The sequence below is a fragment of the Clytia hemisphaerica genome, unplaced genomic scaffold, assembly GCF_902728285.1.
Source record: "Clytia hemisphaerica strain Z4C2 unplaced genomic scaffold, Clytia hemisphaerica genome assembly, whole genome shotgun sequence".
Classification (NCBI taxonomy): domain Eukaryota; kingdom Metazoa; phylum Cnidaria; class Hydrozoa; order Leptothecata; family Clytiidae; genus Clytia; species Clytia hemisphaerica.
Window position 1 is genome coordinate 1,039,946 of NW_027104353.1, and position 26,279 is coordinate 1,066,224.

At 34.7% G+C, this 26,279-nt stretch overlaps 3 protein-coding genes across 3 annotated transcripts; 2 read left to right on the top strand and 1 right to left on the bottom strand.

The window, feature by feature from the left end:
• Positions 1–142: 142 nt before the first annotated feature.
• On the bottom strand, positions 143–25,703 carry LOC136818114 (uncharacterized). Its single transcript, XM_067074472.1, has 8 exons — positions 22,128–25,703; positions 16,690–16,805; positions 9,445–9,518; positions 8,961–9,073; positions 7,467–8,665; positions 6,688–6,834; positions 1,028–1,182; positions 143–610 (listed from the first exon to the last, which is right to left on the bottom strand). Exons 1-8 carry the CDS (start codon positions 25,258–25,260, stop codon positions 223–225), a joined length of 5,325 nt encoding a protein of 1,774 aa, XP_066930573.1. The 5' UTR covers positions 25,261–25,703; the 3' UTR covers positions 143–222.
• On the top strand, positions 1,863–3,895 carry LOC136818041 (uncharacterized). The gene is made up of 2 exons (XM_067074404.1): positions 1,863–2,644; positions 2,883–3,895. The coding sequence occupies exons 1-2, from the start codon at positions 2,374–2,376 to the stop codon at positions 3,893–3,895; spliced, it is 1,284 nt and encodes a 427-aa protein (XP_066930505.1). The 5' UTR covers positions 1,863–2,373.
• LOC136818116 (uncharacterized) lies at positions 3,920–5,707 on the top strand. Its single transcript, XM_067074474.1, has 2 exons — positions 3,920–4,612; positions 4,787–5,707. Exons 1-2 carry the CDS (start codon positions 4,084–4,086, stop codon positions 5,380–5,382), a joined length of 1,125 nt encoding a protein of 374 aa, XP_066930575.1. The 5' UTR covers positions 3,920–4,083; the 3' UTR covers positions 5,383–5,707.
• Positions 25,704–26,279: the final 576 nt, after the last annotated feature.

Genomic DNA, 26,279 nt, shown 5'->3' on the forward strand with positions numbered 1-26,279 from the left:
AGCGGTCGGTTACGAAAATTATAACCCCTATGATTCGTTAAAAGATTTTGACAGCCTCTGCTTGAATGGTAAAGTCTGTTAGGACAAATGAACCTATCAAATAATTCTTGATTTTGTTAATATTGTTAGAAGAAAAAAGATGACCGAAAATTCTATTTAAATACATTTAAAAGTACCAATTCTAAAAAACATAAAACCTAAATGTCAATTTTAAAAATAAGACTAGCTAGAATTAAGAAAGACAAGCCCTTTTCCGTCACCATTGATTTTGTCGAGCGCTTCAATTTGTTCTCGTAGATTTTCTGGGATATTTGGACTAAGAATATCTGACATAGAGGCAGCAGTTTCAGTACGGCTTAGCCGATGGCTAGTTGCAGTGCGGCGTGAGCGGGAAGATTGCGCATCAAAATGTTGTGATTGCATATACGGCTGTTTGGTTTTGGACTTTTTAGATGTGATGTTTTTCGAAGGTGCGATAATACTTTGACGACGCTGTTCCACGAAGAAAGAGTTAACATATTTGATATTAGGATCTGATTGGTCAATAAGATTTGGCATACAGCTTCGATCACGTTGCCAGAAAATGAATTCTTGTTGATGCTTGATTTTCCTGGAAGAATAGGAAAAAGATCGTTATTACAGTAGTTATTCCTTGAGTCATCCAGTGAAGACAAGCTGTAGTCAAAATCAAAATCAGACTAAACGATTCTACGTCTCCCAGGCCCGGTGGAAGTGGGGAGACTGGGGAGACTTCAGCAACTTTGGGCAAATGAGATTTCTTTCTATAAGAACATTTTAACTATAAGAGCATTTATTTTAATAACAAAACTGACCATGTCTATGATTACTGAACAATCAATTCAAGAGTTAAAGTAGTATAAATTAGGTATAAAGCCCAAAAACTTCCATATTGAACTAAAAATAAGAAGAAGATAAGAACAATTTAAGGGTTGGTAAAGAATTACTGGTTCTTATAAAAAAGAGCGTAATAGATTGTCCAAATGTAGAAATGAGGGGAGGTACTTACAAGTATGTGTAAGGACTGATGTGAACTTTGCCAGCTTCACTTGACGACTCCATCTTGTTAGCCAGTGTTACATTTTTACCGAATAAACAATACCTTGGCATTAAGGTACCAACTACACCAGCAACCACTGAACCAGAATGAATACCAACTCGAATCTACAAATACAAAAGATAGAAAAACCATGAATGATGAGTTAATTTTTCGAGAGCTTACCTTAAGGGAATTAATTTTTGTGGTAACTTACTTTCACGATGCAAGGGTTTGAAATTGGCGTTTTTTGCGGAACTAATTTTCGCGGTTGACACACACACTTTTTGTCGAAATTCTTTTCCTAGGAATTTTTAGAATTTATAGTAAAAACTAGTTTGAGTTTTGGCTAACACAAAGCATATATTTATAGTAAAGACTACATTTCACGGAACTAATTTCGCAGTAGACACCCAAAAACACCGTGAAAATTAGGTACCTCGTTTTAGCAAAAATTTACAGAGGTAAACAGATACCTTAAATGATGAGTACGTTAAGTGAAATAATCAAGTGTTCGCAAAAAAAATTGAAAATAGGATTTCTACCAAAACTCCTATAGGTCAAAATGAAAGAAATTGGTTGAAAAAGGGGTCGATTCGCAAAAGAAAGGCCCGCGTAAATTTATCCACTTAAGGTACCACGAGGCATCGATTCATTGCAAAATTTCGACCTTTATTTAACTGAAATTTAACACGAATATTGTCTAATAATCAATTCTTTGATCCTCTACAGGGAAACTAAAAGCAGAAAGGAATGTCCTGTTAACATGAAAATAGATTCCTTAAAAAAATATGAAGTCAATCTATTTTGATATTTTTTTAATTCGACCAGGATGGAATTAAATCATGTGCATCCTATCAGTGCTAAAAATAACTGATAACATGAAATATGAGAGATTAAAGCATTTGTTGGTTTTTTAGAGTAAACTTTGCTAAATGCCTGCAAAACTATTAAAGTTGATTTCCTAATAAGGTTATAAAAATTTGATGCCCTCCCACACTCTTACACAAGCTTTTACATTTAGAAGCCTATTTAGCCGAAAGATAATTATGTTTACTGTCAATTAAGTATAGATTTGAAGACTTTTTTTCAATTCCTGTTGTCTTAATTAAAGGCTAATGAAAAGATACGAATATGAATGGCTAATTATCAGTCTGGAACATGGCGTTCTAAATTCAAGGCCTAGCAAGCGTGCTTTGACGTCAAAATCCTGTGGACCTAATTAATGATGTCATTGCAGTGTTGACGTCAAAAGAAAGAAAAAAATCTAACGTTCACACCCATTTTTGACGTCGTTCAAGAAAAACAACACCGAAAAAATGGGTAGAAAATGCATTGTGCGTGGCTGCAAATCTAATTATAACAAAAGTAAAGCGTCGCAAAATGATAATATACGAATCAGGAATGAAGAAAAATTAGCCGATTTTCGTAAAATTCCAATGTATGGTTTCCCAAGCAAGAAGAAAAGACTCTATGAAAGGCAGCGCTGGATCAAATCCATTCCGTACCTTACCGAAGAGATCGTCAATAATAACAATACACCAGCGGTTTGCCGTAAACATTGGCCAGAAAACACTACTTTTGAAACAGGTGTGTAACCTTATTGCTTTCGTGGAATATTTGAACAAGCTAAATAAAGTCTTCGGATAAGTTTTTCTCTGTTCATAGCTTATCTATTAACATAATTTCGATATTATAAAAAATCCAAATCTGATGCTTGTTTTTGTTGAAAATTTGTATTTATAATTCACTCATAGGCCCATAAGATACAAATCTACAACACAAAGTTCAATTAACTCTTAAACGCTATGTTTATTTCTTTCTTTAGGTCAGAACGGCCTTCCTCGACCAATCGAACCACCATCAATCTTTGATAATATACCGTCCAGTTCCATTCCAACACCTCTTCCACCTCCAAGACCAACAAAACGCACGTCTTTCGAAACCCGCAGCCAGCAGGAGGATGAGATGGAAGAGTTTAGAAATCGCGACAAACTAAAATTTGAGGACATCGCCAACTCCGATCGATTGACATTACTCGGTTTGCCTATCGTCGCATTTCAAGTCAATGATGGTGAACAGTGGATTCAATCTGGTGAATATATATCAGGAATACCATCATTTTCGCTGAAAATATCGAAAGATTTGAGATTCATTGCGTACAAAATGGGTGTTCAATGTACCATAAAATCCCTTTCGAAAAATCGTATCACTCATCTCGATTCATGGTCGTGTCTTGAGGAAGCAATTTGCTTTTTGAAAAATAGTGAATTCACTCGGCATCAAACCATTTTACAAGAACAAATAGAATCTATGAAACCACCTCAAGTCGGAAAAAAACTCTATTCTCCGCAAGTACTGATGCGAGCATTCGGCTACTTTTCTCAATCTCGTTCACTCTACTCAAGGCTCCGATCCGATTTCAAACTCCCCTCAATCAAGACGCTAACCAACATCTCGTCCAAAGTCAACAACACATCCGACAGGACATTTATCAACGAAATCATCAAAGCTGTAAAACCTGACCAGAGAAAGTGTATAGTCATGGCAGACGAAGTGTATGTAAAACAGTGCCTACTCTATCATGGCGGAACCGTCTTTGGTCAGGCAGAAAACAACCCATCCAGTTTAGCAACTTCCGTACTCGGAATTATGGTGAAATGCTTATTCGGTGGTCCAACGTTTTTATTCAAAATGATTCCTGTGAAAGCTATGACTGCTGCTTTTTTGTTCGATCAAATTCAGCAAACTATTGCTCTGTTGCGTGGCGCTGGTGCCGATATCAAATCAATAATCGTCGATGGAAATCGAACGAATCAGAATTTTCTTCAAGCAGTTTGATACGGTCACAGACAAACCCCTGGTTGACAACTGATGGTATTTTCCTTCTGTTCGATTTTGTTCACCTGATTAAAAGTATTCGAAATAATTGGTTAACAGAGAAGACTGGCCAACTCACATTCAAAGAAGATGATGATACATTCGTTGCCAAGTGGTCTGACCTTATCCGATTACACGAAGTTGAAAACATGTCAAACTTCTGCGGAGTTCGTGGCTTATCAAAGTTGACCGAAGTCGCCGTACGCCCCAAACCGGTCGAACGGCAACGTGTATCGACATGTCTCCGTGTTTTTTGTGAAGAGACGTTAGCAGCACTTAAAGTTCACCCACAGATGCAAAACATGAATGTCACCGGCACTGTCAAATTCATCGAAAAAGTCAACACTATGTGGAAGATCTTAAATGTTCGAACCGTTGGGAAAGACATCCGACACAACAACCCGTTAGAAGCCGTTATCAACTCTCCTCAAGATTCTCGTTTGCAACAACTCATTGATTATGCTGATTGGTTTCTCTCAATCGGAAAAAAATCGGGAGGAAAGCGCATGAAAACATTGACTAAAGATACATCAAATGCACTCCACCATACTCTAAATGGTCTTGTGGAGCTGACGAAACATCTTCTTATGTCACCTCAACAAAAATATGTTATGATTGGAGAATTTTGCTCAGATCCATTGGAAAAAGAATTTGGAAAGCTGAGACAAGGTTCCGGAGGTGAGAACACTTTTTAATTTCTTCTAATTGAAATGAGGTCTTCATTTTAAACATTGTTAATAATTTTACGGCTTGAATTGTTTACCCACGTAATTATTAATTTGCAATGCGTTTTTCGATTACTTACAAGTTTACACCGAAAATTCAAAATTTTCCTTTTATCTTTATCTACAGGAACGTATTTTATCACTGCTCAACAAGTACTCGAAAAACTCGATATCAAGAAAACCAAACTTTTGCTAAAGTTGAATGTCGACCTGTCCGTTTTACGAGCTGAACCGGGTCATTGTTGTGACAAGTGTTTTTTTGCTCTTGATCGTGATGGAATAAGTTTGCTCAACCAGTTAGAAGAGGAAGAGATGTCCATCCCGGTCGAAACGAAAATGTCTCTTATATATATGGCCGGTTATGTAGCTCGTAAAGATGAGATGAGTGAGCAGGAGTTATTCGATGCTACGATGTTTTACGCTCAAAAGTACGGGAAATTTCTTCACGAGCTTGACCGTGGTGGTTTGAAAATTCCGACTGATACGATTTGTCAATGGACGATGTTTTCATACATAATGTTCAATTATATCCGACATCTCGTCTGCCGAACATCACTGTCTGATGTCTTGATGTCTATATCTCACACATACGCTTTTGACTCTATCACTAAAAATAATGCTATGATATTATCGAACATCTTTCTGAACAATTTCTGCAAATCGCAGACGCCTCGCTCCTCGAAGGAGGCGAGCCAGAAAGTTCTAAAGCTAAAAGAAAAATGAAACATCTTTTTCTATCATCACACTCTGAGTGTATCCAGTTCTTTCAATTTTCTATAGTTTATTTTTTTAAATAAAGTGTTCAGATTTCATTTGTACTTAGGATATCGTAGTGAAAATAACAGAAATGATAAACTAACTTATTCCTAAATCATATTGTCTAGATAAACATTTTCCGTAGCTATCTCTCTTGAAAGATTTGAAGTTTCATCGTAAAACCTTGAGTTTTTTTCTTTCTTTTGACGTCAACACTGCAATGACATCATTAATTAGGTCCACAGGATTTTGACGTCAAAGCACGCTTGCTAGGCCTTGAATTTAGAACGCCATGGTCTGGAATGAATCAGAAAAAAAACCCTAACTTTTCAGATAACCCCACATAATCTAAATTTAGTAGGATTAACTCATGAATTTGAAATGTTCAAAAGAAAAGTCATTAAACATATGTAAAGTAAATTATGCAATTTTAATTGTTTCCTGATTTTGGATAAATCTTTTCAACAATAGACAGGATATCATTGGCACCTGGTCTCTGGATTTTATATACAATGTCATTACTTTCGACCAGGTTTTATTATACATCTCAAATATTGGTAATAGTCTTCTATTTTACCCTGGATACTTTCATTTATACCATTTGGATATGTTTTTTTTTACTTCCACACCTAAAAAATTGGCCCTGACATGATAAATTTATCCGCCACCCTTAGTCCAGCTCCTAACCACCGCACAGCTTTTTCATTGCTGCTACTATAAGGTTTACAAAAAAAATCGAGAATTGACTATTCTTTCTTCGGATATTCATATCTTAGAAATTATATTTACTTCATCAAGGCTCGATGTACAATTTCTATTTAGAGGAATCTATTAGCGAGATTATGTATCTGGAATTCTCTACGGCTACGGCTAAAGCGGCGAAGGGAAATGGCGAGTAAGTCAAGTAATGGCGGGTGAAAGCAAGTTCGATATTTGACGTACGGCATTATGTCGGCTTTGCTTATACGGTGTTTTGGTGTTTTTCCCGTACAGAGCAAAGTAGACAACGATATGTCGCCTTTGGTGACGACCCGCATGGGCAGCCCCGCAACCGTAGCCGTAGAATATCTCCGATACATAATCTCGCTATTATTAGACAGGGGTGTGATGAAATGAATGAAATATGTCAAATTTCAATAATCAATCGGCGGCCCATTAAGTTCTCAGTTCCATCGAATAAGATCACTAATCCTGGCTTTAGGTGTGACCACTCCTATCCATGAAAAATCATTGGATTACCTCAACCCAGTACCTTTAGAGTGAAATTCTTACCTGAATATTCTCATTCTTCCTTGGTATTTTGACTTTCTTTGCATTTTGAACCATTTCAACGCCCATGGCGGTAACATAACGCCCATGTTCACTTTCACTTTGGTGCAGGCCACCAACTGCCATGTAGGCATCACCTATAGTTTCAACCTGAATTCGAAAATGAAACAAATGATTTCGTATTAGAAATAGAAATATAAAGTAAAATTCAAGAGAAAATTCCATAAACATCCTGGTTTGCAATTGGAGAAACTGGATGTTTATTTTCTTCGAAATACTTTAGTCTTTAATTTAGTAAAGCAGGGAGGCCTATATGCTTTTATAGGTTCTTGTTCATGTCGTTCGTTCACCGCAAGTGTGTTGGCAATTTTGACTTTAAAGGCATTCAAAATAAACCTCTGTTTCGATTTCCAGACCACTATTCTTTTAACACAAAACGTAGGAGCGATCCTGCTTCAAAGTCAAAAAGAAGAAAAAAAGCCGTACGGGAAGAAAACAAACTTCTAGGTAGGTTTTTTCTACTACTGTAAAAGAAGTTTTTGAGTAAAACTGATGTTAATGAATAATGCGTAGCAAACATCAAAATGTTAAAAACATAACTAAAAGTTTCATGCACTGATTGTACGTAAGTGCATGAAACTTTTAGTTATGTTTTTAACATTTTGATTTTTGGAAAATACATAAAACTGATGTTAAATTAGTAGTCTAGTTCTAGACTAAAATAAACCTGAAGCTATTAGCCATAATATGTAGTGTTCTTGAAACTGTGGAACAACCTTTACCTTGTAATTTTGATATTTTTCACAGAGCAAATCGAAATTGATGTACAGCTTGTTCAACATGACAGTCACTTCTTCAGGATCGCATTGTTCACAGATAGACGTAAAACCAACAATATCGGTGAATAAAATTGTTACAGATTCGGTGGTTACCGTGGGAACAGGCTGGTTACGCATTAGTTTATCAGCCACATCTTTCGGGAACATCTCATCGAGAATAGATTCTGTATTGATTCTACCTAAAGCAAGTTCTTTAGATGTTTCTTTCAATCGATTGGTCATGATTTGGAGTTGATTTTTTAGCGTTTCAACAGAATGTTTTTGTTCGCCTACCAATAAAACTTCACGTGTGACGTCATGCAATGGGATATCACTTAAGAACAGGTTACTTTGACCGTTAAAATGCTTCAAATAATCTACTTTTGGTGAACCAATAAACCAAAGGCTTTTAGAACTCTCCAAAAATGAAAATTGTCCTTTCAACACAAGGCCGGCAATTTCGTTTTCAGCAACTTCACTGTCGACGAATTCTCGGCGTAACGAAACGACAAATGAAGTGTTCAAGTTTTTACGAACCATTGAGTAGGTAAAGTCTATGGCTGGTTCATCGAGTTGAAAATAAGTTTGAACATGATTACCGTAATTCCGTATAAATTGTTCCAGTAAGCGATTCAAAGAGTCTCCTAATTGTGTTATTTCTAATTTATCATTCAATATAAAATGGAATGGAAATACACGATCCATAACGTCAGGTTCTAAGATGAGATCCTTGCATTTACCGGACATTTGCAGTTTAGACAAAGATGGTTTCTTGATCAATGACGTAATAGCTTTGATTTCAACGATAGAGTAATCTTTGGGATCGCTTCGTTCTTGTTTAAGACTGACACGACTTCGAATTCCGAAAAGATCTAAAGCAGCCCGTTTAATGAATCCGATCATAAAGTATTCTAAACTTTTGTTTCCCAGGCTAGATTGAATGTACATCGATAAAGTCTTTTTATCGTTCGTTGCATGAATAGAAGGTGGAAATTCGTCAGGGATCTTTTCAATTTTGTGGATGTGTTTTCGAATATCGTCCATGTTATTGATAAAGTCGGTGAGATTGGTTGCAATAGATTTGAGGATACCTCCGTATTTCTCCGAGCAATATTCATAATACTTCATACCATATTTACTCAACAGCAATTTGAAATTAACAACTGTAAAGGAAAGATGAGAAAAATGAAAGATTTTTGTTTGAACAGAAAAAATACCTTAAATTCAATTGATGTACTTGGGAAAAACAGGCAAAATAATAGGCAAAGTCCTTTTCTTAGATCTTCGAAAATTTCTGAAAAAAATGAGTATCTGTAATGACACTAAATCACAAAGATTCCTCAAAGGGTTATGTATACGAAGTACAGGGCATGAAAAAACTTGGCTTAGAAGGTTAAGGTAGTTGGAAAAAAACAAGAACAAAAAAAAAAAAAAAAAAACACAAAGTATGTAACATACGTAAATGTTTAGCAGCGGCGTTCAGAACTTTATCGGTAATTTCATCATCAAACATGATATGTTTTGCATTCTTAAACATATTCTTCTGTTCCTTGGTAAGTTTCAACGATCTCCTGAAAATGATGATGGAGATATTGTCAAAATTATCCAACGATAAGTGTACAATTAAAGCTGAGAGGAACTAAACAGTTGACAGTCAAATAATCTTGAACTAAGAAGCGAATAAAATATTTTAAGGGTGAGAATAATTTTCACGCTTGATACAAAAATACAGTAGAGTCTCTTTAACTCGAACCACTATAACTCAAATGTCTCCTTAACTCGAACAAGTTTTCAGGTCCCTTTAGTTAACAATGCCTTATGAACCTTACTCTTTAACTCGAACAAAGTTGTGTTCCCTGAGGTTCGAGTTATGGAGACTCCACTGCACATTATTTGGAATAACCTCCAGCAAAAAAAAATAAAGAAAAGACAGGAAACTTACGTAATTTCAGTCCATTTATCGTTGCCGTACTCTTTGGTGATAAAGATGTAAAGAAAATGGTTAAAGTAACCAAACTGAAAAATACAGAAAGCAGAAGAAATTCCTCATTAAATTGTTCTATTAAAACTTGGGATAAGATTTAAGAAATACGTGGACAAGGAAGCCTAGAGGATAGCGATCACTTGAATGATAGCCAATCGACGTGCCTAGAAAAAGATCCACTTCTAAAATTCTATACATATATCCATGGCAATTATTTGAATCACTCCCGACCTGTTGCCGTCTATCTATCATAGGAGTGGAATATGGTATTATCTAAAGCGAGTTTAGTCTAAAAGGTAAAAAACGACGAAAACTTTTTTAAGGGGTAGCTGTTGTTGTACCTCTCTCCTTACAACATTTTCCTTCTTCAACTTAGTTTTTCCCGAGGTTAACGGCGACAACATCGTCCATAATCGGGAATTATCAGATAAGGAAAAGCTGAGGAAAAATTAACCATGGGAGAGGGCGCTGGTAGTAGAGAAGTTGGGAAAAAGAAGGGAAATAACACACATGAATCTGTCAGCATTTAGAGTATAGATCACTTATCGGAAAGATCAAAAAGAGAGCAAAGTAATATATCACTGTAAAAGGATAGTTTAGTGACTTTCGTGCTCTTTTGTGGATTGCCTACACTCTTAAAACATACTCTGAATTCCTTTGTGATAGGTCAGAGGGTGAATGTGCTATGAAGCAATGTCATAACATTGATATTTGTTGTAAGTTTAAAGTGATGTCGAATTTTGCTAACTGAATGAGATAGAAAACTGGTCTTTCTCAAATTTTGTAGCTGATAGCGTCTAGTCTAGTACTACGAGGGAAAGGAAAGGACAGACACGTGATGTCTATATCTGTATGATGAATCTTAGAAAAATATTACTTCAGGCATATTTATCAATTTGAAAAGTTGATTTCCTGCTGACGAAAGAGAAAGAACCACATACTCTTAAACCATGTGGGATAAAAAGTCTAGAATAAGTTCAAGTGCACAAAAAATCAAAAAAAGGAAATCATCAAAAATTGTTGTTAAAGTAGTTCCGGAAAAATCATGAGATGCGTCCCTTCCGTTACTTAATCTCTTGTGGTCTCTCGATAGGAAATCAAGAAATATACAGGAAAAGTCATATTTGAAACACAAAAACCTCATTCAGACAAATGCCAAACGCGTGTTTTATTAAGACATAAGACTTTAAGAAGTAAGGTTTTGTTATTTTTCCAGTAGTTTTACCATAAAGAATCTAAAAATAGTTACGAAACCCCTTGAAAGCTTCAACAAAATCTGATGGTAGCTCTCTTGTCATTATTTACAGTGTAAGGTAATGATTGTGCAATCGTATGGTAGGAGATACTTGACCTTAAATAAGCACATGAAGTTGTTTCTCTTATGCTGTAAAGGGAGTTTTTCCTCTAAGACTATTTCAGCTGCATTTGATTTGGGAACAGTGGTAAACATTTTAGCTGTCAAAATTCGGGTTACTACAATATAAGACTAAAACTAGCCAAAATAATGGGCTGTTCTAAAAATTTTCCACACCCTGGACGAACCTTTTCAAGTCAAAATGAATTTCTTTGAAATGTGTTAATGCCCCCTGGAAAATAGCAAAATTTGCAAAAAAGAGCCTGGAAAAAGTTATTTTCATGTATTAAAGTGAGGGTGGACGAACTAATATCAGTTGTTTACCCCCTGCCAGGAAAAGTTCGTCCACCCCCCTGTATGGTTATAAAATGGAATGACCCAATTGAGCTAAGAATTTCCAGCTTCTATCTTTTAAGATCGTAAAATTCCTATATATCAAGGGAACATATTCATCACGTAACCTACTACATTTTATTTTTATTTTTTTTTTTTTTTATTTATAAGTAATGACACGAACATAGAATACAAACACTAAAAGGTTCCAGCCCTCCCGCAAAAAACCGCTAGATTATACCGCCAGGAGAGAGGAACCTTATAAAAAGAAAAACGAGAAAGAAAAAAAAACAATAGAAAACTTAGGCAAAATTAAACAAAAAACAAACTAAATGAGCATTGTGAACAATCAAAACAACGGACCCTCGAATCGACCGGTATCTTGGATAAATTTTACGGTTATACTTATTATATCATGATTTAGGTTGTTACTAAAATTCGAATCCCCAAAGAGAAGTATTCTGGAAAGTATTCTTGGGTTTAATGGTAGCAAGCATATGTCAAGTTGAAGAAGGCTGTCAAACATTACATGTCTATCATCGGAGAAATAGAGAAATCAGAGCAATGCATCAGAAAATGCTGTGTAGTTTCGATAGAGTTATTTCGACAGTTGCAAAAAGGATCAAATGTGTCTGCAAAATTGTGTTTGAATTTATGTTCCCGAAGATGACTGAAGTCGACCCTTAAACGGTTAAGTAGAACCACACCTCTATTGTTATCAAGTCTGAAAACCGAATTGGCATTGGGTTTTAAGAATCTGAGTATCGCGGTTTTGAAAAGAGAGATTGAAGGAAGATTTCGTATGTTATTCTCGTCCAGGTTATTCCACTCACTGATACAAAAAGGAAAAAAGGAAGCACGATATCGTTCGGTTCGACAAAAGGGTGGCACAAAAGGAGGTCTAATCCTACGTCTTCCACCAGCCTCCTCATCTTCATCTTCATCAACCTCCTCCCCCCTCTGGGGAGGAAGGATATTAGAAAGATAAGTTGGCGCAAAGCCATTAATTATCTTATAGAAGAGAATAAGTCTGCGGCTAAGTCGCCTGTCCGCTAGACTTTCAAGACCTAGCTCAAGATAAATTTTTTCTCTAGATGTTCCTCTGAAACATCCTGTTATCGCAAGACAGGCATTGTATTGAATTGATTCGATTTTTTCAGAGAAAGTGGAATTACCTACTACATGCTACTACTATTGGCAGAATCCTTATAAATCAGCTTGGCACTAAATTCTACTCCTACAACTATCAATTTCGTTGCCAATATTACTGAGATAAGGTAATTATTGCTGGGAATTAGTGCGGGAGTTCTTCCTTGTTTCGTTTTTCACTCATTAACAGTAACACAACCAGCTCTCTGAATTCAAATTAGTTGGTATTTAATTCAAAGAAAATCCTAGGCTGCATGCATCCCCAAATTAGTTTTGATATAGGGGATGCAAATCGGGCTCTGATATCGCTTCCGAGAAAATTACCGAATAGCTATGTATTTTGCAGAATTTTGGCGACTTGTATTTTTCAAAAAACTCGATGTGTATTGTTTGAGTTATTTGATGACGTAAATAGAAATCAAATAAAGATTCAAATAAAAGGAACATATGGCTAGAAATCTCTCTTTCTCCTCTATTTCTTTTTGTTTATCGAAATTAATTGAATTAGCAAACAAAACTCTCAAGATAACAAAAGACGACAAACTGTCAATCAAAGTTCACTATCATTCAACTCTTTTTTTGGTTAGCAGATTTTTTGCTAAGTTCGGAACGGTTTTGTGAGCCTGATTCGCATCCCCTATATCAAAACTTATCAGAGGGGATGTGTGCAGCCTAAGAAAATCCCTATTGAATATTGAACTGAAAAAGTTCGAATAATGGTAAAATAATGCATTCTAAAACCAAGACACGGATTTTTTCAAAGAAACGACAATTTTATCGATCTAATGAGTCTTAATTAGAAATAAATATCCCATGCCGCAAAACTAAAAGAAAATACCATGGGAATAAAAACTAGCAAAATTTATGATCTGATACTTGCAATCTATATCACGTAGAAACTTTTACCTTTCGATATTATTTTTGTAATTGGTATAAATGACTCTCCCCAAAACATGACCAATATTAAAATTTAATTTAAAAGGTTTAATTGAAACATTTTCACACGATCAATTTATGGTAGATGCCTCCTAATTATAGATTGATCTCGCAATAGAGCACCTTATTTAGGTAAAAGTTAGAATCAGCTTTGAAAACAGTAGATGTTCTTTCTACCAATGACCATAACTTTTGTAAGTCATATACATTGGAAATTGATGGAATTCATCCTTGAAATTAAGGCAAGGGAGATGCATACATGACTACATCATTTTAAAATAGATCTTATCAGAGTTTTTGATTTTTCTAAAAAAGCGATGCATTGTGGGAATGTTTCGGGGGTGTTGCAATAGAAATCTCTTAGGAATTCCTCGAGGGAATTCTATTGTAATACCCCCGAAACAATCCCACAATGCATCACTGTTTTAGAAAAATCAAAAACTCCCATAAGATCTATTTCGTGCCACGACCTGTCTGTTATTAGGATTTTGAATCAATTTTAGGGATGGCTTTTAATTAAGTGGTGGAAAAATATTTCTGTTATCAAAAACACTTTTAAATGACCTGCTTCCGATTTTCGAGAGGTGAGAAGATATTTGTTTGTATTATGTGTGTTGTTGTGTTTCGAGTTCGACCCACTCAAAAACTTTATAAGCCACACCGAGCAAGCACTGAGTTTATTTGCTTGACGTTTAAACAATTTTAAGCTAAATATAATTCTCGATGGATTTGAGTTCACGTTTCATAGAAACTCCAATGTTTCTATCCTCAGTTTAAAGTGGAACATTAGTTCCTGTTTAACTTGGATGAAAATCTGAAATGGTTATTTATGAAATATTTCTAAAATAATTAACCATATAAAACAGATTTAAACAGCTTTTTAAGATAAATTTGAATGGTTAAAAATAGTTTCAAGTGGTCAAGGACATAAGAGCTTTCCAAATAAAATCAAAATCAAAATTCCTATAATCCCTTGTAAATTATGGCGCTTACTATGCACATTTTCTATAAGAACATCTAAAAATTTAAACGCCTTCAGATGTTCTTAACTATTTTTAAATTTCTAAGCATAAATGTTCTTAAACTGTATGTCGCTATTTTTGAGAGTATTTTTGTGTAATTTCTTATCGGGTGTTTTAGAGTCCGCAAAGAATTGAAATGGGCTCTTCCAGAAAAAATCCGTTCATGGGGGGTGGAGGATGAATTGTCCAGGGGTATTTTAAAAATACCAAAAAATTGCAATGTCCAGGGGGTAAATTCCAATGCCCAGGGGTAATTTTTTGTGTCCAGGGGGTTGATTTGATGTTTGTCCAGGGGTATAACCCGTGTCCAGGGGGTTAAAAATCAAAATGTCCAGGGGTGATTCATGAAAGAAATAATATATCCTCCACCCCCCATGAACGGATTTTTTTCTGGAAGAGCCCAATGTTCTTAACTCGCGTTAAATATTTTGACAATCGAAGCCTTATATTCTTATATGGTTTGTTCTCATAAAAAAACGTGTATATGGGTAAGTGTTTAACATAGGCTGTATGACGTTTTGTTTGATTGTTTCAGGTCAAAAAACATCAGCTCCCAGCTGGCACACAACGTTGTTTCAACGTTCATCTAACATTATATGGACGTTGTGAACGTTAGATAAACGTCGAAAAAACGTTGTGTGCCAGCTGGGCTGTCATACAATCCTAGCAAACTCGAACCCAGCCCCCGTGGCTTTACTAAGGACTCAGTAGGCTCTTGTATGTGAAACAATTTCAATTCTTTGGCATTCATCACTTCATGACTGATTTTCTTTGAGTCCCACGCCTTTATTTACAAAATCGCTAAACTTTTTTTGTGTGAAAACATAAACGTATTGGTAATATAGAGCCTTGAACGCGGCATACTCATTTTGAAACACTTCAAGTTTTGAAGAGACATAACTAATAATGCGAATAGATTTTGGAGTGTTTTTTTTAATACCACTGTTTTCTAACTGTTCAAGGAGATTCTAACTCCGGCAAAAAATTTTGATAGAGGTACTTCAAACTTTTAAAGCTTCCAAAAACAAAATACTCCTGTATTTTAAATACCGACTTGGAGAGATCTTGGTATTTCTATGCATGTATTTACAAGCATTATGTAAAGATTATTATCTATAATCCCTTTAAGGAATTCAGCCTTCTTTTCCAACAATTGTTTGTTTAATCATCTATGATAGCAGCTCTGAAACTGAAAAGTATGCAAAACTACAAGGATAAATGCCTGTTTTCGTTTATTTTCGTAAGGAAGTGAAACCCTAGTAAATGTACATTACAATTTGATCACATTGCTAACAAGGAAATCGAAATTTCTAAAGGAAACTCAAGTGCATCATATACAATTATTAGTCGACCCTTGTTGTATACGCTGCAAAATATGTAGACTCTTTTTATAAGAACAACGAGGCTCAAAAAGGCCAAAAAAATAAGTACAACTTCACATAAATACGCCTATTTTTAATTAATTTTTGGAGTCAAAGTAGTTAAAAATTGGGTGCAAAGCCTAAAATATTTAAATTTTCAAAATATAAGAGCAGTATAAGAACAATTTAAAGCACAATTTTTTACAAAATTTATTGCTTCCTATAGAATCCTCAATTGACAGGACGTAACATAGGTATTACTGGAAGCAAGGTTGTCAAAAGACACCAATATCTATTGTACGTTCAAAACAAACAGATTGTAAAAAAACATACAATTATATAGTTGTTCAAATCGGAAGCTAAATTTGATACCCTATCATTAAATCTCTCAAAACATAAGATCCTTTTGATAGACAGGTTTTCATTGGGCTCGTTTAGTTGGGAGGTCTTTCATAATAAACCAGCACTCTTTTTTGTTTAAAAATAACTTTCAATTAAGAAGAACTCAAAAGTCATGAAAAATAGAACAGGTTTCAAAATGTTAATATAGTCGTTAAGTCTAATGAAGAACGTTTGAAATTTTCAAGCTCTTTTAAACTTTTCACTGATGTTTGAAGACTTAAATTCAATTAAAATTTAATCTGATAAATTTGAGGAAAACTAATGAAAGTTGCAATATTAGTTCGTTAAATTCCATATGGATAATCGTACACCCCTTCTCACTGACCCACTGGGAACCCTTCCAAAGTATCGTCCCCGGTGGAAAATTATCCTGATTGCAGAATATTATGCTATTTTTCCAATCCCCACTGAATTTTCTGACTTGAAAAAAAAAAGAATTTAAATCCCCGGTCATAAAAAAATATGGGAATATCGATCCCATTCCACTGGCTGAAAATTCTACCGGGTCTGTGAGAAGGGAGTGTAATCATTGACTTAATTCTTTTTCAAACAAAGAGCGTGTAATGTGCTCGAAAAATGCCATTATGCAGATGAAACTGAAGGACTAAAGATGTAACCGTTTAATGAAGAATCAATTCAGACTTACCATTGTTGAGTAAGCAGTATATGAACATCCTCCTCCATTTTGGGATGTGTTTGAATCTGTTTCATCGACAGATACCTTGGGTGTTGATTGAACACTATCTGTTTGATCACCGAAAACTGAAATGGAAAAACAAGAGAAAATTATACAAACTTTTTGCCTAAACATCACACAGCTGAGTCTTTTAAATTCAGACCTCTTTCACTCGTTTTCTCGTCCCTTCAGTTAATAATGCCTTGTAAACCTTATTCCATATCTTACAGCTTGGTGTACCTAGATATTTGTAAACCCTGGGACTGCAAAATATTAGTTGCGTGCAAGCATTGAATAGATAAAGAAAGTTTCCAGACTGGATATTCAGGGATAAGCTGGAGTTTTTACAAGATACTTAACTAATTGGTCATTTAAAGTGATAGAGATAATACGTTCTTTAGAAAAAGTAATAAGATTCTTTTATTAATCTTAACAACCAACCAAATCAAATAAGAACTTGTAAGAACTCCAGCTTGTCCCGATATTCAGACAAGAGAAAACACAACGACGAGAAAGTAATCGCCTATCCAAAATTTCATACAAATACCCCTTTGAAGTAAAGACTGCGAACAAATCAAAAATAAATTGAAAATAATACCATGTTCAAACTGCCGTAAGAAATGTGGCATAGGTAGATCATTGTACAAACTGACATTACGAAAAGGTGGCTCCTTTATAAAGCAATGCCGTTGGTAATCTTTGTACCATCGCAACACACTAAGGCACATTGTTAAAAAACACACTTGACAAAACGAAACGAAACGATAAATGAAATGATTCTAGTTGTAGTAAGGCTGTCTCTTGATTCGATTAGAAACACAAATTACAATCAATTTTGACAGTAATGAAGTATGGTTTTACACATTTTCTGACCACAATGATAATTTTTGGCTTTCGTTCCAATTTCGAACAAAGAAAGGTATTTATTAGAATATTAAAAGCACGTTCATCGAATTGCCTTAATGATTTCATTAAGTCTTGACTTAATAGGAATTTGATTTCTTAACGACCTCTTTATCATCTGAAGATGGATTTTTGATGAAGGAGGCATTTTGCAATGGTAATGACCACTGCTTTATGATTTCTTAGTTTTCGAAACTAGAGCATTGAATTCAAAATGAGGTGCCCAAGTCCTTATGAAGAAGTGAATGAGTGAAGTGAAAAATTATTTTTTTATAAGAACATCCAAATTTTTCAAGTCTTGGGTAACTATAATTCTGGTAGTTTATAGATTCTGAAAGAATTACTGAACTTTATCAACACAATGAAAATATAAATCTCGCATACAGCACTGTTATTTGACCTTTCTCAACATATTTAAGGCTACTATAATGAGTTAAAGGTTAAAGTGATTGAAAAAATGTTTTCTTTGAAATCCTTTTAAATGCATCGTAGACGAAGCTCGGTACCAAAACTCCAAAATTTGAGGCTCGACTACTAATCCTTGTAAATTGAGAAACGTATAAGCAGGCATTATGCAATACAATTGGATACAAAAAATAACTTAATCCCCTAATATTTATATTAGTCATTAGAAAGTTCACTCAAAAAAAATGTATGGCTTAAAACTTTAAGCAATAAAAATTTTAGTCAAATATTATGTTGGATAGTATTTGACTTGAATTTTGATATTTGATGAATTTTCAGTATACTTTTCAAAGACTGACGTTCGCCTTATTGTTTATATTTTCTGAACGATTAATCCCTTACTTCTAAACTATAAGGATTAACTTATTTACAAAAGGATTTCATATGTAACAAAGTTAAGTTCAAGTCAATGGTATTATTTTTCATGGCATCTATGAAAAGATGAGTGACATTTTATATGTTTTTTTTATAAGATTATCAAAAAGTTTTGAACCATTGGACGTTCTTAACTTTTTGGGTATTAAAGCCTAAAAAAATCTTTTTCTTCGGAATTTTGCTAGAGCATTTTTAGTAAAATTTCCTAATAAGTTGTATGTTCTAGAGCCTGTAAAGTCGTTAGATGTTCTTTAATGTTTAGCCTCGAAGCCCTATTTTCCTTTATACTTTGTTGTAATAACTAAGACGTGTAACAATATATTCAAACTTATCCCCTGCTTGGAAATTTTACTGATAGAAAATCTGTAGTCAAAGCTTGAAAAATCGCACTACTATTTCAAAAATATGTCTTATGTAACAACAATTTGTCATTTCATCTACGAGTACAAATTGTCATTCGTTAAACGTATTGACCTTTTTTTGCTTTTCATACATACAATACACGTTCTTTTTATAACAACATCCAAAATTTTTGAAGCCTTCGAATGTTGTTAACTTTTTGAATTTTAAGCCTATAATGTTCTTAAACATGTTCTTATTTCACCATTTTGTAAATATTTTTCACCATTTTCCTAAGAAATCTGGTGTTTTTGAGTCCCCAAAGCCTTAAAATGTTTTTAGCTTGTTCTTAAGATTTTGGCCACCGAAGCCTTATGTTCTTATATAGTTTGTTCTTATAAAAAACGTATATACTTATACCTTAAACATGTATTGGCTCTCTCACGAATTCGCACACTTTATTTTAACGAGTACTCATTTGTCATGTGTCAAGAACTTTCTCCTTTAATGGAGTGTTAAGCAGTAAGAAAGAAAGACAAAACTAACATAAAGTGAACATGAAATTTAAAACCCCTAATCATAATTTATCTGGAAAATATAAAATTCATGTATCAATGAAGGTATATCAGAGGTGTATATTTTAACAGTTGATAACATACTTTCCAGTTTCTAGTTTCTCCAATTTTCTTTCAAAAGATTAAACTTTATTAACCTTTCGTGAAGTACCTAAAAGTAACATTTTTTTATAAGCATAACGCTTATAAGCATATGAAGGCTCAGATTGGCAGAATTTCTAAACATAACATAAGCATATATGTCAGCCTGAAATATTTTTCCAGTTGTCATTTTTATCTGTTTAAAAAGGTTTGGTAGAGGTCAAGGAAAAAAATCTTTCCATGGTTTCCTACATTCCACTGCTCCCAAAATCGGAACAAATTTCTACAAAACTTCTAAATTTTCACTAAAAGCTTGGCTCGAGGTAAATCATAAGCATGGTTCATAAGCATATAATAAGCATAACCTATGCCTGGATGCTTTGAGAACTTAAGCATACACGAGCCTGACCAAAGGGCATACACTTGCTTATAAAAACAACAACATGTACATAGAGTTTTATCGTTCATGCGATCGCTAGATTAAGGCAAGACAGAATTCCAAACTTATAACCTTTAAACTTTATCCTTCATTTCTTGGACAAGACAAACATCTACCTAAACAAAACGTAACTTTAGTCATAAGTGTCGTAACTATTCAATTTAATATTTTCTTCCAAGTGTACGTGCTTTTAAAAAAGCTCAGAAATTTATTTTTGACTTTAGTTGATTTCCATTATTTTTAAGGAAGCACAAGCTAGATCTAGACACAACCTAAAAATTGTAAAGATCTACTTCTTGGGAATTTTTACCGCTTTAATCCCCTGTTTGGCTGATCACTAAGGAAGCTTTACGCTTTTGCTTTGTCGCAAAAGCTCTAAAAAGGGAAAATAGACTGTTTTTCATCTCAAAAAGGAGTTGCGACTTTTTTAAGGAATTTTTCTTATCTCTGACAACCTACGTAAATGGGAGGCAAATGCACTCGAAAAAAATATTTTCAAAAACAATAAAAAGGAAAGCCAGCGAAAAGAAGGGTAAAGGCATCAAATTCTCCGCTTTTGCAATCGCTTGAAAAAAAAAGACTTCACGAAAATCAAATAAACTAAGAATGTTGAAATTTTTTTTGATGTCATTGGTGGTAGATTGGGCCTGGACTGAGTCTCAATTTGCGCACATCATATTTTTTTCCCTGCGTAATATTATTACGGTGGGAAAAATATTCTTGACACAGACAAGATGATGTCATCAAAAACAATTAATGTTGTCAAAATATGAAATAAATTTGATTACAAAAATGACAAGTTAAACGATTGTCAACCTAGTTTAAGAAATTTATGAATTTTAGAATTCGTATAATCAAATTTTGCAAATAATACTGGAAGCCTGTGACAGGAAACATGATTTTTAAAGTAAACTTAAAATTTGACATTTTTTGGCATTTTATGGTTGAATTTTGACATTTAATGACAAGTAATTATCAGGACTAGTTGAAATATAACTTTTTAATAATATTACTCGAACTAGGTCAGCTAAAATGGTTTTCTTTCAGCAAATTTAGTCCTGCTTTTTATCAAACATTCTTAAGAATCTTTTCATTTTTTCTCGCGAACTCTCACCTTTTCAAATAAGTTTGTACAAACGAATTCCAAATATAGAGGTAAAAAAAAAGCCGATAGCTATTATTATATAAGAAAATTCACAGATTAGCAAAATGGTATGATATAAAATAACATTGATTAACAGTCATGGGAACAATATTGCAAAACCACAACCCCCCCGTAAAACGTGCCCCCGTTTTTTGCAAGGATGGAAAGATTTCAGGATGGAAATAACATTGAAAACACCCACACTCAAAAGATGATAATTGGTGTTGTAAATATTTTTGATACTTTTATAATTGCATCTGCCATATTGGTTATTATCCTTATTGAAAATATTACATACGGTAACCGAAGCTCTAAGATACGGTTCCTACACGTCATTCAGTGTTGACCCTTAATGACGTCAAATTCGTATCCAAGGACGTCAAAGCATGCAAGACGAATTTCCTTTGAAATCACTAAAGTCTTCAAACGTTACTACAAAAATATTATTTCAGACATCAGATGAAATCCTTCGCCAGGCATATAAAATGCAGAACGAGAAAAAACATGCTTTGATTTTAGATGTAGTAGATAAATCTATTGCGTTAAGGATCATTTTTGTTTAAAGCTTTTGTTTGACCTGATGTTTTTCCGTGCGTAACCTTAACTTTCTGCTAATCCTAATTTTTCGTCTACACTTAGCATCTGAATGATATAAAAATATCACGAACCCAAAATTATGAGAAGATCTGACACTACACTTAAATATATTTATGGGAAAAAGTAGACGAACAGTGACAGAAAGATAAACATGACCATCTACAACCAGTCGAATCAATTTTTTAATGGAAAAGCCAGCTTTATTTCTTCTATCTTCAGATATGTTACAGAGTTACTAATTCTGAGAAGAAGTATCGCTTGCAAAATAAGGGAAATGATATCGCAATTAAAAGTTACAGTCAAAAAAGCGTTAAAATTCTGAATTAATGAATGAATGAACGAGATGAATTCAAATAGATTCACTCTTAATATTAATTAGATCCCAAATTGGAAAATATAAAGTGACTAGTTACCCCTTAAAACTGCTCCTGTAGGTTGAAGCAGAAAGAGAGAAGAAAATAAAAAACAACTAAAAGAAGAAAGAACTTACATTTACGGTTTGTTTGTGGTGAGCTTGCATGTTCCCTCGTTGCATCTGATTTGACCAATAGCTCACGTCTTCGCTTTTCCAAAAAGCCTGACATATTCTGGTAGCTATCTTCTGAAAAAGGTGGTGTTGTGCCAGCAGTAGGGGTCATGATCTCCTGGTCTTGCTCCTCCTCCTCCAGGTTATCCAGCTGTTGTCGGTAGAGAAGATGTATGTTGTTGTTATCAAAAGGCTGCACCGAAGCCATTCCTGATGTCCCTCCAGCGATATCGACATCCATGTTCAATGCATCATAACTGTCCACGATAACGTTTAACGTGTTTTGATCAGATACTAATTCTACTTCTTCTGGAAGATGGGGATATGGCATGGCTGCAAATGCAGTTGACATTTTTCGTGTTGGACCAGAATCATTGGCGTCATCTTGCATGAAATGTGGGAATCCTCCTCCAAAAGCTGTGGAGATCTTACGACTTAGACTACTGGATGGTTCAGCAACACCATCGAACGAGTTGGATATTTCCGACGTGTCACGTTGGTAAACAGAACGTCGCCGCTGCGGTAAGGAATCCAACGCGTGTAGATGCACGATACCAGTTTTCCGACGTCGTTGCCTTGGCAATGTTGCCGGTAGCTCTGGTACCATATTACGAAATTCATTTGGCATATTATTGTCAAAAGTATTTGCACGACTTCTGATTTGGTCTTCTAAAGGGTCTAAAGGATCTAATGAGATAGCTTCTAAATTTGAAGTTAAATCAATGTTAGGTGCATTTTTCAGATCCTTTAGATTCACGTAGTTCTTTTCCGTTGGTTTGTCAAAATCGTCTAAACCATCATTATGATCATCATAGTAAGATCGCTCACGTTGAAGAGCGATTTGTGATAAATCAGGACGATGGATGACAGAGACTTTTGGTTGATCATCAACAGCTTCACTAGCACTGCAACTCTGACTGGTCGTTTCTGTTTCATCCTGTGATAAGCTAGTACTCAAAGCTGTCGTCCTTATATTCGGTACCACAGGAGTTTCATCTTGGTACCATGGCGCATTCGATAATGGATGGTTAATACTGTTTATTTCGTGTGATTTATTCCTTCGTAGCGGCTTCTTAATAGGTTGTGTAGGTTGTGGGTTGTACGAAAACTTTCGGCGCGGTTTGCTTGTTTTTCTAACATCATTGGCAAGAGCATTTTTCTGCCAAGAAGGTAACGAAGATGGCTCCTCAGATTCTGATAAATCAGTATTACCCTCACTACTGCTTACTCCACCAAATTCTTCTTTCTGGTACGATAATTTAGCTTGTCTTTGCCATGAAGGAAGACCTGTATCAGAGATTTCGGTGTTAAAATCACTATCGGGTCCTGATGTTCCGAAATCTAAATCATCTTCATCATCAATGTCCTCATTTTCCTCAGCGATTCCCCAATCATCGTTCACATCATCAATAGTGTTCAGACCTATATCATGCTTTTTATTGTCATTACATTCCAGTGTATAATTACCACATCGGCAAATCATACTCCTTGATTTGCGTTGATCAATAAGTTCACTTTCAGGGATTGTTGAGTTAGGTTCTAAGGGAGAAAATTTTTCACCGAAATCATAGTTTGTGCTTCCGAACATTCTCATTGGTAGAGAGCGACGCCTTTCTTTTGGTGGAGAAGGTGAAAGGCTTTCAGTGTTATTAAAGTGTTGATTGTTGACAATTTGAAGATAATGAAGTTTGTTGTTAATTGTCTGTGTTGCCATATCGACCGTTTGCGTTGATTGGTCAACTAACTGAGTATTGGCAGCACTCGTTCGCCGACGCTGTGGAGCCGGAGTGTTGGCTGAAAATTTACGATGAAGTTCAACAAAAGATAGTTTACGTTCTTCTTCTTTATAACGATTGTTTGTTTCAGATTGTCGCCGAAGTTGTGTCACTTGTTGTGAACTGAGTTGTAAGTGTTGTGAAGTTTTACGACTTGGTGGTCGGGATTTTGGTTTTTCCTCTGTCACTGTTTCTTCTACTGGTTGGACAGAGGCTGAAATTTTTTTCTTAATAGCCTCTTCTCCTGTTGAATTGTTCGTAACATCTCGAGAACGTTTCTTACCGAAAAACGATGAAACTTTCGCTGATATGGATCGATGAACTTTAGGTCTAGGTTCAATTTTTTCAATTCGTTCCGTTTCGTCAGAAGTAATAGTGGTATTCCGTCGACGCGCTGGTTTAATTTTATCCAGACCATCGCTCTCGTTGCTTTTATTGTTCTCGTTGCTTTTATTGTTCTCGTTAATTTTATCTTGAGCGTTCGATTCTTTCTTAGATGTGCGTTTCTTTTTATCGCGTAAACTATAAATAGTAGATGTCTCATTATTTGCTTTTTGTTGGGAATTAATTTTCTCAGTCCATAATCCAATTTTCTTACTGGTTGATTGACGACCAAGTTTATTATTCAAATTCGAGTTAAAAGTACTTGATGTTTTAGGGACTCTTGCTTTCTCTTTCATAGATGAATATCCTAAATCTTCACGACTGATATCTGAGAGTTTCTTAGAACTGGATCTTCGAGAAACGGCTGGTGATGAGTCTGTAGAGCTCATTAATTCGTCAATAGAAATGTCCGAAAATTTACGATCATCCTCAAAAGGTGTTTCACTATGTCCGGTAAAATGAGTATGTAGCGGAAAATTATTATCTGATGAGGAAGAACTGACTCCTGAAGATGACTTCTTCTTTTTAACGTTTTCCGAATAATGTGTTGTAGATCGTGTCGAATTAAACATGACAGACGTTTTACGATTCCTTTGGATCAAGTTACGAGTATAGTTTTTCGTTAGTTCGGTATTCTTTGTTTGATTATCTTGAATATGTGAAGCATCAAATGAAATAAATTCATCATCATACGAATTCTCATTAGTATCATTATCGTAATTAATTTCGCTACGTTTTCGATCGAATATCATTGGTACATCGACAGGATTGGATATTTTACGAGTAGGTGTAATTTTACGCGTAAACGATTTCTCGTAATCGGGTTGGAGAGAGTTAAATCCATTGTACTTACGACCATTATTCTTCGGGATTACGATGGGAACGGAACTTTTTCGCTGTGGTTTCGTCTTTTTTTCGAACGTATCTTTATTCACCATGATCGTCCACAAAAAAAAACAAGACGTAAAATTTCTCTCCCTCTCTCGTTCTTTGATGCTTTTTCGCCAATAGAAATGACTGCTAACTACCTCATCGACTCAATGACAAAAAGATATGTTTATATGTTTGTATAGCCTCATGACAAAACACAAAAAAAAGATTTTTTTTTGAACAATAGCCAAGTCACTATTTGAAGTCAAAACATTACACTTCAAAAATTTGTGAAGATATAGTTGGACTTTCCTCTCCAAAAATTTCGTTGCTAGGTAACCAAAATTTAGCAAAGTCGATATATCTGATAAATGTCTTCTTTGTTAAGATCTAAGATCTAAGTAATGAACACTAGAATTCGGTTCCACAAGCCAATGTCGTTATAGTCACACTTGTGAATAAAATGCTCCCAATTTATTCTAAATGACTTCTATGAGAAAATATGATATCAGAAAAATAATGAAAAATGACATTGTCATTCAGGCATGTAAAATACATTAAGTGTAACAATAAACTCCCTTCACAGATAAAAATGCCTCTTTTTTTAAAAACAATTACACGTTAGAGGTCTAGAAAAGAATCAAAATGTCAAGAAAAACGAATCTAAAACATATATTTAACACGGCTAGTAAACAAGGGGTCATATTTCAACAAATTTGTAAGGCTTTTGAACCGGTAGATAACGAGATGCTTTGTAACTTTCATATTCAAAGAAAAAGAAATTCTCAACTACATACCCTCCCCCTTTTGTTGAAATTTAAGACTAAGGTGAAAATGATTATTTAAAGATGTTTTCATGGAAAAAGTATTTCCTTTTTCACATCAGATCTCAACTAATAACGTATGGATGCTTTGGAGATAAATGAATCTTGACAACAAACTTTGAAAGCAAAATGTCAGTAGTTACTAAACAATTTCTTTGGCACTACCTCGTCATGATAAATATAAGAGAAAATGCAAAGCTCGTTCGAACAATAGAGAAAGAGGTTTCTATAATTGAGCTAATCTGAAGTGGAGATGTCAAGAG

Coding starts and splice junctions, on each gene's coding strand:
- LOC136818041 (XM_067074404.1), top strand. CDS start 2,374: ATGGGTAGAAAATGCATTGTGCGTGGCTGCAAATCTAATTATAACAAA. Junction 2,645..2,882: donor AAACACTACTTTTGAAACAG/GTGTGTAACCTT, acceptor TTCTTTCTTTAG/GTCAGAACGGCCTTCCTCGA.
- LOC136818116 (XM_067074474.1), top strand. CDS start 4,084: ATGTCAAACTTCTGCGGAGTTCGTGGCTTATCAAAGTTGACCGAAGTC. Junction 4,613..4,786: donor GCTGAGACAAGGTTCCGGAG/GTGAGAACACTT, acceptor CTTTATCTACAG/GAACGTATTTTATCACTGCT.
- LOC136818114 (XM_067074472.1), bottom strand. CDS start 25,260: ATGGTGAATAAAGATACGTTCGAAAAAAAGACGAAACCACAGCGAAAA. Junction 9,519..16,689: donor ATACTGCTTACTCAACAATG/GTAAGTCTGAAT, acceptor TGTATTTTTCAG/TTTGGTTACTTTAACCATTT. Junction 6,835..7,466: donor AAAAATATCAAAATTACAAG/GTAAAGGTTGTT, acceptor TTTCGAATTCAG/GTTGAAACTATAGGTGATGC.